Below are 13,240 nucleotides of genomic sequence, written 5' to 3' on the forward strand. Positions count from 1 at the left end.
TAGAGGCATTGACTGGCCTGTTTTTAAATCCGCAAATCAGAATTTTTTTTATCTATAATCTGATTTATCCCTGGGTATAGGATCTAGCCAAACTAACTTTTGGGTCATTATTTATCTCCTAATTCAAGCTGGGATTATCAAAAAAAAAGTTTAACCCTTGTAAGAAATTACTGTCCAGTGATCCCTAATGTGTACATTTGTGTGGTTACCAGATAAGGCAGGATGACAGAAGCCTTTCCAGTTTCCTAAACTGAAAAACTTATTCACCTTCACTATAAAGAATGATTGAGAGGCCAGTTGACTGCTGGGGACCTACTCAAGTATGAGTTAATTCCTTCAGGAAAAAAAGATAAAGAACTGAGGGAATACCAGGGGGAAAATAATTTACTTGTCTGTGTTTTATTCATTGGCAGGGATATAGCTGCAAGAAATTGCCTGCTTACTTTCAAAGGCTCAGGAAGAGTGGCTAAGATTGGAGATTTTGGAATGGCTCGTGATATATACAGGTAATTGTTGAGAATTTTCATTACTATAGTTCACATTCAGAGATCTTAGGGTTAAAATTGATTGGTAAAATAATATTCCGATAAGTACAGTGATTGACCATAGTAGACCATGTTTGATAATGCAGGTACCCAATTATAATAGTTCTGCCTGTTCTTACTTATTAAGCAAACAAGGACAGTTTTCACATTTGTGCTTCAGTAACATTAGCAAATTTATAACTCAAAATATCAGTAAAGCTATGTGGTAAAATTCCTGTTATTTGAATTTCCTGAAAAGGAAACTTTGTGAACTACTGACTTTATTAGACAGTATTACACTCAGAGTCAAGATCAAATATGACTTTGGCTGAAGCTGTTCTGGAAGCCAGTGTAATTGGATCATGACAAGCAGATAATATCCACTCATTAATTCAAAACTGTGCTTTCGGTCCTTTTTCTTTTATAACACTTTATCTGATATCAACATAATTAAAAGTAACCAAATATGATACCGAGCATGATACTTTGCAGCAAACTGTAAACTGAGGAGCCAACAGACACAGAACTAAGGTGCTGCAATACTGCCACTAGCTGGAGAAATTAATTACAGCATAACATCCTTATAAATATGAGAATTTGTCATGGAAAAGACTACATGGAACTAAGACAAAAATGCTACAATAGGAACTTGGTTGCTAATAATAAGATCTTCTTTCAGGACATTCTTCTCAAATGTAAACAAACACAGATTTTCATTTAATTCCCAGCATTTCAGCTTTTCTGGCACCAGCTACAATACTGATCTTTTTCAGTGCCAAGATAATTTATTAATGCAGACAGGAAGTGCAGATGAAGGGGCTTTGACAAAAACATCAACCATCCAACCTTGCTCTGATGCTCCTTGACACACTCCAGTAATTTAGAATTTTGATCCAGATTCCAGAAAATCCATCTGCAGTCTTTGTGGCTCTGTTGATGACCAATAAGAATAATTTCACACTATTTTATTTAGGTACAGCATGGAATGGTTCAAGCCTTCCCACCCAGCAATCCCCTGATTAATCCTAGCCTAACCACGGGACAATTTATAGTGATCAAGCAGTACATCTTTGGACTATGGAGGGAAACCGGAGGCACCTGGAAGAAATCCTCACGGTCATGGGGAGAATGTACAAACTCCTTACCAACAGCAGTGGGAAATGAACTCAGGTTGCCTGTACACTAAAGTGTTGTGCTACCAACAACACTACCATGCTGCCCAATTATAACTAGAATTCAGTTCCTGAAGAAATACTATGAAAAAATATTTATTTATCATCTTCGACAGGTTTTGAACTGGATCTTACTGCACCCGGTCTGTGCCTGTATTGACTGCGGTCTAATTTTAGTTTTGCTGCAGTGTGGCTACTAATGTTCTGCCAGCCTCACTGATACAAAGGTAATGAAACCACAAGTGGCAGAAGTTAAGAACTATCCCACAGCTCCTAGTACCGATAGCTGATCCTGTCAGTAGGTCCAGCCTCCTAACTGCACAGAGACTGCTGACAAATAATTAAAGACCCAAGAAAGGCTGCAAATGCTGGAATGCAACACACAAAGTACAGGCAGAACTCAACTGGTCAGGCAGTATCTATGCAAATGAATAAACAGTCGACCGGGTGAGCTTGAGACCCTTCTTCAGGACTGGGAGGAAAGGGGGAAGACACCAGAATGAAAAGTGGGGGGGGGGGGTTGGAAGGAGGATAACTAGAAGGTGATAGGTGAAGCTGTTAAGTGGAAAAGATCAAGGGATGGAGAGGAAGGAATCTGACAGGAGAGGAGAGTGGACCATAGGAGAAAGGGAAAGAGGAGGGGACTCGGGGGAGATGGTAGGCAGATGAGAAGAGGTAAGAGGCCAGAGTGGGGAATAGAAGAAGAGAGGAGGGGGAGGGATTATTTTTTAACCAGGAGAGGAAATGCTATCATGTTGGAGGCTACCCAGATGAAGTATAAGAGAAATGGACAAGTCAACATTTTGTGTCAAGACACATCAGGACGGGAAAGAAAGAAGGGAGAAGCCAGAATCCTCTCTGTACCTAAAACTGTGCCCTTTCATGTTAGGCATTTCAGCCCCAGGAAAAAGCCTCTGACTATCCATAAGATCCATGCATTTCATCATCTTATACACCTCTATCAAGTCACCTCTTATCCTCCATCGCTCCAAGGAGAAAAGGCCAAATTCACTCAACCTATTCTTGTAAGGCATGCTCCCCAATCCAGACAACATCTTTCTAAATCTCCTCTGCACCCTTTGTATGGCTTCCACATCCTTCCTGTAGTGAGGTGACCAGAACTGAGCACAGTCCTCCCTGGTCTAACCAGGGTTCTTTACAGCCGTAACATTACCTCTCGGCTCTTAAACTCAATTCCATAGTTGATGAAGGCCAATACACCATATGCCTTCTGAACCACACAGTCAACCTATGGACACGAACCCCAAGATCCCTCTGATCCTTCACACTGCCAAGAGTCTTAAAATTAATACTATATTCTTCCATCATATTTGAGCCATCAAAATGAACCACCTCACATTTATCTGGGTTGAACTCCATCTGCCACTTCTCAGCCCAGTTTTACATCCTATCGATGTCCCGCTGTAATCTCTGACAGCCCTCCACACTATCTACAACACCCCCAAACTTTGTGTCATCAGCAAACTTACTAACCCATCCCTCCACTTCTTCATCCAGTTCATTTATAAAAATCACAAAAAGAGGTCCCAGAACAGATCCCTGAGGCACACCACTAGTCACCGACCTCCATGCAGAATATGACCCATCTACAACCACTCTTTGCCTTCTGTGGGCAATCCAGTTCTGAATCCACAAAGCAATGACCCCTTGGATCCCATGTCTCCTTACTTTCTCAATAAGCATTATCAAACCTTATCAAACGCCTTGCTGGAATCTATATACACTACATCACCTTCTTCAATGTGTTTAGTCACATCCTCAAAAAATTCAGCCAGGCTTGGAAGGCACGACCTGCCTTTGACAAAGCCATGCTGATTATTCCTAATCATATTATGCCTCTCCATATGTTCATAAATCCTGTCTCTCAGATCTTCTCCATCAGCTTACCAGCCACTGAACTACTCTACATCAGTGAAGGCCAATGCAGATCGGAAGATTTTTTCATCGAGCACCTTTACTCTGCCCTCATGACAGTCAGGATCTCCTAGTGACCAACTAGTATAATTCCACTTCCCTGCACCCACATGCCTGTCCACAGCCTCCTCTACTGCCAAGTTAAAGCTAGTTGCAGACTAGAAGAACGTCATCTAATATTCTTGAAAGGGTGCAGAGAAAATTTGCAAGGATGTTGCCGGGAATTGAGGATCTGAGTTAAAAGAAAGCTGAAGTAGGTTATTCCTTGGAGCATAGGAGAATGAGGGGAGATCTTACAGAAGTATACAAAATTATGGGAGGTATAAGTAGGGTAAATACATGCAGGTGTTTTCTCCTGAGGTTATGTAAAACTAGAACTACAGGTTTAGTGTGAAAGGTGAAGTATTTAAGGGGGTCCTGAAGTGGAAACTATTCACTCATTAGGTGGTGCAGATGTAGAACAATCTGCCAACAGAGGTGGTCGATGCTGGTTCAGTAGCAATATTTAAGAGAAGGTTAGATGGATACACTGATGAGAGGTATGGAAGACTATGGTCTGAGTGCCGGTAGATGGAACTAGGCAGAAAAGCAGCTCAGTATAGATGAAAGGTCCAGTTTCTGTGCTGAAGTGCTCTGTGACTCTCTTCCACTTTGACAGTCTCCAACCTGATGACATGAACGTTGATATCCCTAACTTCTGGTAACCACCCCCTTTGACTCCATAATCGCTTCTCTTCCCCATCCTCGCCCTCTTGATCTACACATCAGCTACACATTCCTCAGTCTGGTTCCCTTCTTCACTTCCTTCTCTTTATACCATGTCCACTGTCCTCTTCAATCAGATTCCATCTTTTTCAGCTCTTGGTCACTTCCTCCTAATACTTACCATCTTCTGACATTGTTTCCGCTCTCCACTCTTTTTAATGAAGGTTAGTGTTTCTATTCAAATAAATAGGGCTACTCTAGATGCCTGGTGTGAAGATCTCAAAGTGTATTCAATCCTTCAGCTCAGTTGTGAGAAGCAGTATGGACTCTGTTGAGTCAGGTAGATTAGCATCTGATCTCCAGTGCAAGCCACTGGCTAAAGATCAGTATGAACCAGCCCAGACATTTTGCATTTTCCTTAACTTCACCCTCTTTATGCATAGGCACTGAATTCCAATCAACATTTCTTCACCAATCTTCCCAATTTACTACTGCTCGCCAAACTTCTCATGATTATTTTCAAACCTTACTTCCCCACCCCAATCTCAATGTCATTTGCTGTTCAAAAACAGTTAATAATCCAAAAAAAACATCACTAATGGATCAGTAACTAAATACGCTATCCTGTGTTGGTCACCTGGTATACGTCGACAAGAAAGTACCAGATGAATACCAAAAACCAATGGAAAAATGAGAGGAACAGTCACCCAGAGCACATTGGAATTGCTTCTACTGAGAATCAGTTCCATCTTTCTTCATTTCATTGTACCAGTCAACATCATCTCAGTTTAGATTATGACCCATTTTTTATTTAAAATGACTACATGTTAATATTACTATTTGTGTTTGCTACTGGTCATCTCACTTATTGGAAGGCTGTGGAAGCTTTACAGAGGGTGCAGACAGGTTCTAACAGGATGTTGTCGAGAGCATGTATTATGAAGAAAGGTTAAATAAGCTAGGGCTTATCTCTTTGGGCTGATAGAGAATGAGAGGTGACTTGACAGGAATGTATAAGATGACTAGAAGTATAGCCAGAGCTGACAGCCAGTGCCTTTTTCTCAGGACAAAAATGGCTAACACAGTTTTAAGGTCATATCAGAGGATATCAGAGGTAAGTTGTTTTTTTTTTACAGAGAATGGCCAGCAAGGGTGATAGAGGCCAATGTGGTTGAGATATTCAAAAGACACTTAGATAGGTGGATGTTTGAAAGAATAATTGGAAGGAAATGCGGGGGTGGGGGGCAGGATTAAATTGATCTGAGAGTAGGTTAAAAGTTCATCACAACTTTGTGGACTGAAGAGCCTGTACTGTCCTGTAATGTTATGTTCTATGTTCGGGAACAGTCATCTTATATGCAGAAACTTTAAATGTGTAATGGAACATGAGTGCAAAGATTTTTACTGGAATTTTGTATTAAGCAGAGGTAAAAAAAAACCTTCTAAATAACTGAGCTAATATCTACACTATTATCCCAAAATGAAATGGCAATGCTGGAACTTTATGTGCCAAACAAAATGACTGGAGCACTTTGGTGTCTTAGAGGAAGAAGTGTTTATCAAAATTACTTCTGTTCTGGGATAACTGTACATTATGTTTGCCAGCAACTTACTACAGAGCAGAGGTGTAGAATGCAATGTGACACAGTGGTGCATCCTGACTCTTTATTTTTAAAAAATCCATTTGGACTCATGTAAGGAATTAAATATTAATGCTGTTTAAGAATTTCTAACAGTGTCCAAAAAATGGCATGCTGAAATGAAAATTGTGTTAACATGACATTAACTACTTTTGTGCATGCCTTTTCATAATAAAGATAGACTTGTATCTATGAGAAATATATGAACTTTAATACCAATCCTGGCATCCAGTTTAACTAAAGGCTGCCAACAGTAATGCAAATTTGCCTCTGGCAGGATTTTTAGTTACATTGGTCAGAATAATGACAGGCCCTGTTCTCTCTCAGAGAAATCGATGATGCTGATGGCTCAAGCCAAGTACTTTTTACTAAATCAGCTATACCACTCCTGCAGTCATGGACAAGAGCTCTGCACAGTGCTCTGTGAAATGAACCTCAAATAGACTCACACAAAATCCAAAAATAGTGACCTTAGGATGACCCTGATTTTTGGCTATGACAGCAGTGTTAAGTCTTGTGATTGGTTGGCAGGCAACCAAATGCAAGTACCTACGTTGATCCAAAGTCAAAAATCAGAGATTCCCTAGCACTGGAGCCTTGCCGACTCTCTCTGCTAAGAAATGCTAAGTATAATACTTCTCTGCTTGGCAATATGTTACCCAAGTCATAATTACATGGCTCATCAATAAACTGGGGACCTGTCCATCTTTGATAAATGTGAATTCGACATTCAGAGCTGGAAGGGGTGCTTTGCTGCATTGCCAGGGCTCACAAATTGACACAGATTCATGGAGGGAACCCATGGTCTTACAAATATATCCCTGGCAACATTCTGCCATCATTGCCTCTGTACAAGGAGCCGCTCCTCAAACCCCCCTGCACGTTCCTTTGCCTGCACCTCTCATCAGGAGGAATCTGCCACTCTCGTGTGTTATATTGCTCATTTCTTGCCAAAAGTCTCTGGAATCCAATACATTCACAATTTGTTTTGTGTTTCTAAACAGTTTTAGGGAGGCAGTGTATTTTCTTTTAACCCTGGGGGAAAAAAACTGCAAGAGAATTTATTGGCTATTAATTTTGTTGTCTGCAAAAATAACCATCACATACAATAGAGTGTATGTCAAATGAACTCTATCGACAAGAGCATAGAATAGTGCAGCACAGGAACAGGCCTTTTGCCATAGTGTCTGTGCCAAATTAAACCAATTCCCTTCTAGCCGTATCCTTCTCTCCCTGCACTTTTGTATGCTCTTCTAAAACCACTTTCAAATCTGTTTCCACTACTACCCATGGAAGCCTGTTCCAGGTACCTACCAGTCTCCAAGTAAACAAAAACTGGCCGCACACACCCTCTTTAAACTTCTCCACTCTCACCTTAAATGCATATTCTGTAATATTTGTCAATTCTCCCTGGAGAGAAAAAATAAGATCTCTAAACCTATCTCAGCCACTCGTAGTTTTAGAACCTTCTATCAGGTCTCTCCACAGCTTCTGACACTCCAGACAAACGACCTGAGTTTATCAAATCTCTCCCCTTATAGTCCATACCCTCTAATCTAAGCAGTATTCTGGTAAACCTCTTCCATACCCTTTCCAAAGCCTCCACATTCTTCCTATAATGCAGCAACTTGAATTGAACACTAGAGAACAATATGTATCTGACTCTTTATTTCATTTGTACCCAAGAAAATTATTGGACCTGTTGATTGCTCTGACCATCTGTCCAACTGTACTATATTGCACTTAACCTTGCCAGAAGATTAAGTGCAATAACTTGGCTTTCAACCATTGGAACCAAAGTAAATCCTGGATGATGGTGCCTGCACTGTGAGGCTGGGAGTTACAGACAAGATCTGCCTAGCGAGTGAATTCCAGAGTCCCGCATAAAAGTCTGGTCTCACATCAATTGGTCTTCACCACATTGGCCGATTGCCTCCCCCATGTTGTGTCATTCAGATCAGCTGCATGATCTGACAGTCTATTGGTTTCACTAGGATTCCAGGCCTGTAGCTGTGGGGGCTCAAAGGAAGGATAGATAATTTCTTGCAGTTCTTTTGATTTGATGAATGTCTTAATTATATTTAAGTGGTTTATGTGACAATTAACCTGTTACCTTTAAAACATCTTATTTTTATTTTTATATTATTTACTTTAATCACATTGAACATCAATATCTATGAATGTTACAGGCATTTAAAACCTACTGAAATTCTGATGGTTTAGACAGATGACAAAGCTCCACACCCAACTTTATCTCTATATCAATGCTTGTCAGGCGTGCTGAACAAGACCCCAACACCACAATATCCAAGGCCACTCAAGCATCCAAACCTCAGGAATGCTCAGGGGTTGATCTCTCTGACCTGACCGCAGTTCTGTATGGCAGGCAGACAGGGACAGAAACATTCAGCTATTTACCTTTAACAACTATGAGATTGACACTTCTTTGTTGTTTGACACTGCAGGGCTAGTTATTACAGGAAGGGTGGCCGTGCCATGCTCCCAGTGAAGTGGATGCCACCAGAAGCCTTCATGGAAGGAATATTTACCTCAAAAACCGACACCTGGTAAGTGTGTTCCTTTCCTGAAAAGGTGAACATTGTGACTACTAAAGTAACATACCTCATGTTTTAAGCTATAGCATACTGATAGTGATATGCAGAGCAACAGACTACAAAAGAGAAAGAACTCTCTTGCTATGTACATCATAAGTCCAGTGGAATTGCGCACATTCTTTTATGGTCTATAAATCTGATTAAAATTGTATCTGGTGCCTCTGCATCATATATCTAAAAGGAATTTCAACATCATCTGTGACAAAAACATCCCCTTGATTGGCATCACATCCACCATCCTTAACATTCCCTCCCTCCACCATCTGTGCAGTGGCCCCATTAACAAAATGCACTGCACCTCAGCACCCCAGCCAAGCCTGGAACTTCAACCGGCAAGGTTGAGAAGGGCAGCAGATGAATGAGAACCCCACCACTTCGCTCCAAGACACAGACGCAGAAGGACATCACTTTAACTAGGACATCCTGGACGTTCTGTTGCAGGCAAACACAAAGCAGCCATGAGAGTTTATAAAACGACAATTCTCTTAGAAACATAGAAAACCCACTGCACAATACAGGCCCTTCAGACCACTAAATTGTGCCGAACATGTCCCTACCTTAGAAATTACTAGGCTTACCTATAGCCCTCTATTTTACTAAGCTCCATGTACCTATCACCACCACCGTTGCCGGCAGCCCATTCCACACACTCACCACTCTCTGAGTAAAAAAACTTCTGTACCTACTCCCCAGCACCTTAAACCTGTGTCCTCCTGTGGCAACCATTTCAGTCCTGGAAAAAAGCCTCTGGCTATCCACACGATCAATGCCTCTCATCATCTTATACACCTCTATCAGGTCACCTCTCATCCTCCGTTGCTCCAAGGAGAAAAGGCAGAGTTCAGTCAACCTATTCTCATAAGGCATGCTCCCCAATCCAGGCAACGTCCTTGTAAATCTCCTCTGCACCCTTTCTATGGTTTCCACAACCTTCCTGCGTGACCAGAACTGAGCACAGTACTCCAAGTGGGTTCTGACCAGGGTCCTATGTAGCTGCATCATTACCTCTAGGCTCCTAAATTCAATTCCACGATTGATGAAGCTCAATACACCATACGCTTTCTTAACCACAGAGTCAACCTGCACAGCTGCTTTGAGTGTCCTATGAACTCGGACCCCAAGATCCCTCTGATCCTCCACACTGCCAAGAGTCTTACCATTAATACAATATTCTGCCATCATATTTGACCTACCAAAATGAACCACTTCACACTTATCTGGGTTGAACTCCATCTGCCACTTCTCAGCCCAGATTTGCATCCGATCAATGTCCCGCTGTAACCTCTGACAGCCCTCCACACTATCCACAACACCTCCAACCTTTGTGTCAGCAGCAAACATACTAACCCATCCCTCCACCTCCTCATCCAGGTCATTTATAAAAATCACGATGAATAAGGTCCCAGAACAGATCCCTGAGGCACCCTACTGGTGACTGACCTCCATGCAGACTATGACCCGTCTACAACCACTCTTTGCCTTCTGTGGGCAAGGCAGTTCTGGATCCACTTTAACAGTAAGCCTTGCATGGGGTACCTTAATACCTTGCAGAAATCCATATACATGGCATCTACTGCTCTTCCCTCATCAATTTGTTTAGTCACATCCTCAAAAAATTCAATCAGGCTTGTAAGGCATGACCTGCCCTTGACAAAGCCATGCTGACTACTCCTAATCATATTATACCTCTCCAAATGTTCATAAATCCTGCCTCTCAGGATCTTCTCCATCAACTTACCAACCACTGAGGTAAGACTCACTGGTCTATAAGTTCCTGGGCTATATCTGCTCCCTTTCTTGAATAAAGGAACAACATTTGCAACCCTCCAATCTTCTGGAACCTCTCCTGTCTCCATTGATGATGCAAAGATCATCACCAGAGGCTCAGCAATCTCATCCCTCACTTCCCACAGTAGCCTGGGGTACGTCTCATCCAGTCCCGGCAACTTATCCAACTTGATGCTTTCCAAAAGCTCCAGCACATCCTCTTTCTTAATATCTACATGCTCAATCTTTTCAGTCCCCTGCAAGTCATCACTAAAATCACCAAGATCCTATTCCATAGTGAATACTGAAGTAAAGTATTCATTAACCAGCCTCCAGGTCCAACGTTTAATTCTCCGTAACTTCCGCCACCTCCAACAGGATCCCACTACCAAGCACATTTTTCCCTCCCCCCCTTTCTGCTTTTCGCAGGGATCACTCCCTACGCGACTCCCTTGTCCACTCGTTCCCCCCATCCCTTCCCACCGATCTCCCTCCTGGCACTTATCCTTGTAAGCGGAACAAGTGCTACACCTGTCCTTACACTTCCTCCCTCACCACCATTCAGGGCCCCAGACAGTCCTTCCAAGTGAGGCGACACTTCACCTGTGAGTCGGCTGGTGTGGTATACTGCGTCCAGTGCTCCCGGTGTGGACTTTTATAAATTGGTGAGACCCGATGCAGACTGGGAGACCATTTCGCTGAACACCTACGCTCAGTCCGCCAGAAAAAGCAGGATCTCCCAGTGGCCACACATTTTAATTCCACTTCCCATTCCCATTCTGATATGTCTATCCATGGCCTCCTGTATTGTCAAAATGAATCCAAACTCAGGTTGGAGGAACAACACTTTATATACCGGCTGGGTAGCCTCCAACCTGATGGCATGAACATTGACTTCTCCAACTTCCGTTAATGCCCCTCCTCCCCTTCTTACCCCATCCCTGACATATTTAGTTGTTTGCCTGTTCTCCATCTCCCTCTGGTGCTCCCCCCCTCCTTTCTTTCTCCTGAGGCCTCCCGTCCCATGATCCTTTCCCTTCTCCAGCTCTGTATCACTTTCGCCAATCACCTTTCCAGCTCTTAGCTTCATCCCACCCCCTCCGGTCTTCTTCTATCATTTCGCATTTCCCCCTCCCCCCCACTACTTTCAAATCTCTTACTATCTTTCCTTTCGGTTAGTCCTGACGAAGGGTCTCAGCCCGAAACGTCGACAGCGCTTCTCCCTATAGATGCTGTCTGGCCTGCTGTGTTCCACCAGCATTTTGTGTGTGTTGTTGTTATTCATTAAGTACCTCTGCTATTTCCTCCGGTTCCATACACACTTTCCCACTGTCACACTTGTTAGGTCCTATACTTTCACTTCTTATCCTCTTGCTCTTCACATACTTGTAGAATGCCTTAGGGTTTTCCTTAATCCTACCCACCAATGTCTTCTCATGGCCCCTTCTGGCTCTCCTAATTTCCCTCTTAAGCTCCTTCCTGTTAGCCTTATAATCTTCTAGATCTCTAACATTACCTAGCTCTCTGAACCTTTTGTAAGCTTTTCTTTTCTTCTTGACTAGATTTATTACAGCCTTTGTACACCAAGGTTCCTGTACACTACCATAACTTCCCTGTCTCGTTGGAACGTACCTATACAGAACTCCATACAAATATCCCCTAAATATTTGCCACATTTCTTCCATACTTTTCCCTGAGAACATCTGCTTCCAATTTAAGCCTCCAATTTCCTGCCTGATAGCCTCATAGTTCCCTTTACTCCAATTAAATACTTTTTTGACTTGCCTGTTCCTATCTCTCTCCAATGCTATTGTAAAGGAGACAGAATTATGATCACAATCTCCAAAATGCTCTCCCACTGAGAGATCTGACACCTGACCAGGTTCACTTCCCAATACCAAATCAAGCACAGCCTCTCTTCTTGTAGGCTTATCTACATGTTGTGTCAAGAAACCTTCCTGAACACACCTAACAAATGCTACCCCATCTAAACCCCTTGCTCTAGGGAGATGCCAATTGATATTTAGGAAATTAAAATCTCCCATCACGACAACTCTGTTATTATTACACCTTTTCAGGAGCTGTTTCTCTATCTGCTCCTCGATATTCTTGTAACTATTGGGTGAGCTATAAAAAACACCCAGTAAAGTTATTGACCCCTTCCTGTTCCTAACTTCCACCCACAGAGACTCTGTAGACAATCCCTCCGTGGCGTCCACCTTTTCTGCAGCCGTGACACTATCTCTGATCAACAGTGCCATGCCCCCACCTCTTTTGCCTTTCTGAAATGCCTAAAACCCGGCACTTGAAGTAAACATTCCTGTCCCTGAGCCATCCAAGTTTCTGTAATGGCCACCAAATTATATCTCCAAGTACTGATCCAAGCTCTAAGCTCATCCTCTTTGTTCACAACACTGCTTGCCTTAAAATAGACACTTTTCAAACCTTTGGTCTGAGTGTATCCCTTCTCTATCACCTGCCTATCCTCCCTCTCGCATTGTCTACAAGATTTCTCTATTTGTGAGACAACTTCCTCTTCCCCAGTCTCTTCAGTTCATTTCCCACTCCCAACAATTCTAGTTGAAACTCTCCTCAGTAGCCTTAGCAAACCTCCCCGCCAGGATATTGGTCCCCCTGGGATTCAAGTGCAACCCATCCTTTTTGTACAGGTCACACCTGCCCCAAAAGAGGTCCCAATGATCCAGAAATCTGAATCCCTGTCCCCTGCTCCAATCCCTCAGCCACGCATTTATCCTCCACCTCATTCTATTCCTATTCTCACTGTCACGTGGCACAGGCAGTAATCCTGAGATTACTACATTTGCAGTCCTGCTTCTAAACTTCTTCCTAACTCCCTGTAGTCTGTTTTCAGGACCTCTTCC

The 13,240-nt window shown here is 42.6% G+C and overlaps 1 protein-coding gene across 1 annotated transcript in view; it reads left to right on the forward strand.

Moving 5' to 3' along the window:
• LOC140730332 (ALK tyrosine kinase receptor-like) overlaps positions 1–13,240 on the forward strand; it is a 1,251,709-nt gene that overhangs the window by 1,218,295 nt on the left and 20,174 nt on the right. Inside the window, exons 25-26 of the mRNA XM_073050601.1 lie at positions 414–506; positions 8,442–8,543. Of these exons, the coding sequence (XP_072906702.1) occupies positions 414–506; positions 8,442–8,543 (195 nt within the window). The remainder of the gene's footprint in view (positions 1–413; positions 507–8,441; positions 8,544–13,240) is intronic.

This window comes from Hemitrygon akajei, chromosome 7 (genome assembly GCF_048418815.1).
Source record: "Hemitrygon akajei chromosome 7, sHemAka1.3, whole genome shotgun sequence".
Taxonomy (NCBI): Eukaryota; Metazoa; Chordata; class Chondrichthyes; order Myliobatiformes; family Dasyatidae; genus Hemitrygon; species Hemitrygon akajei.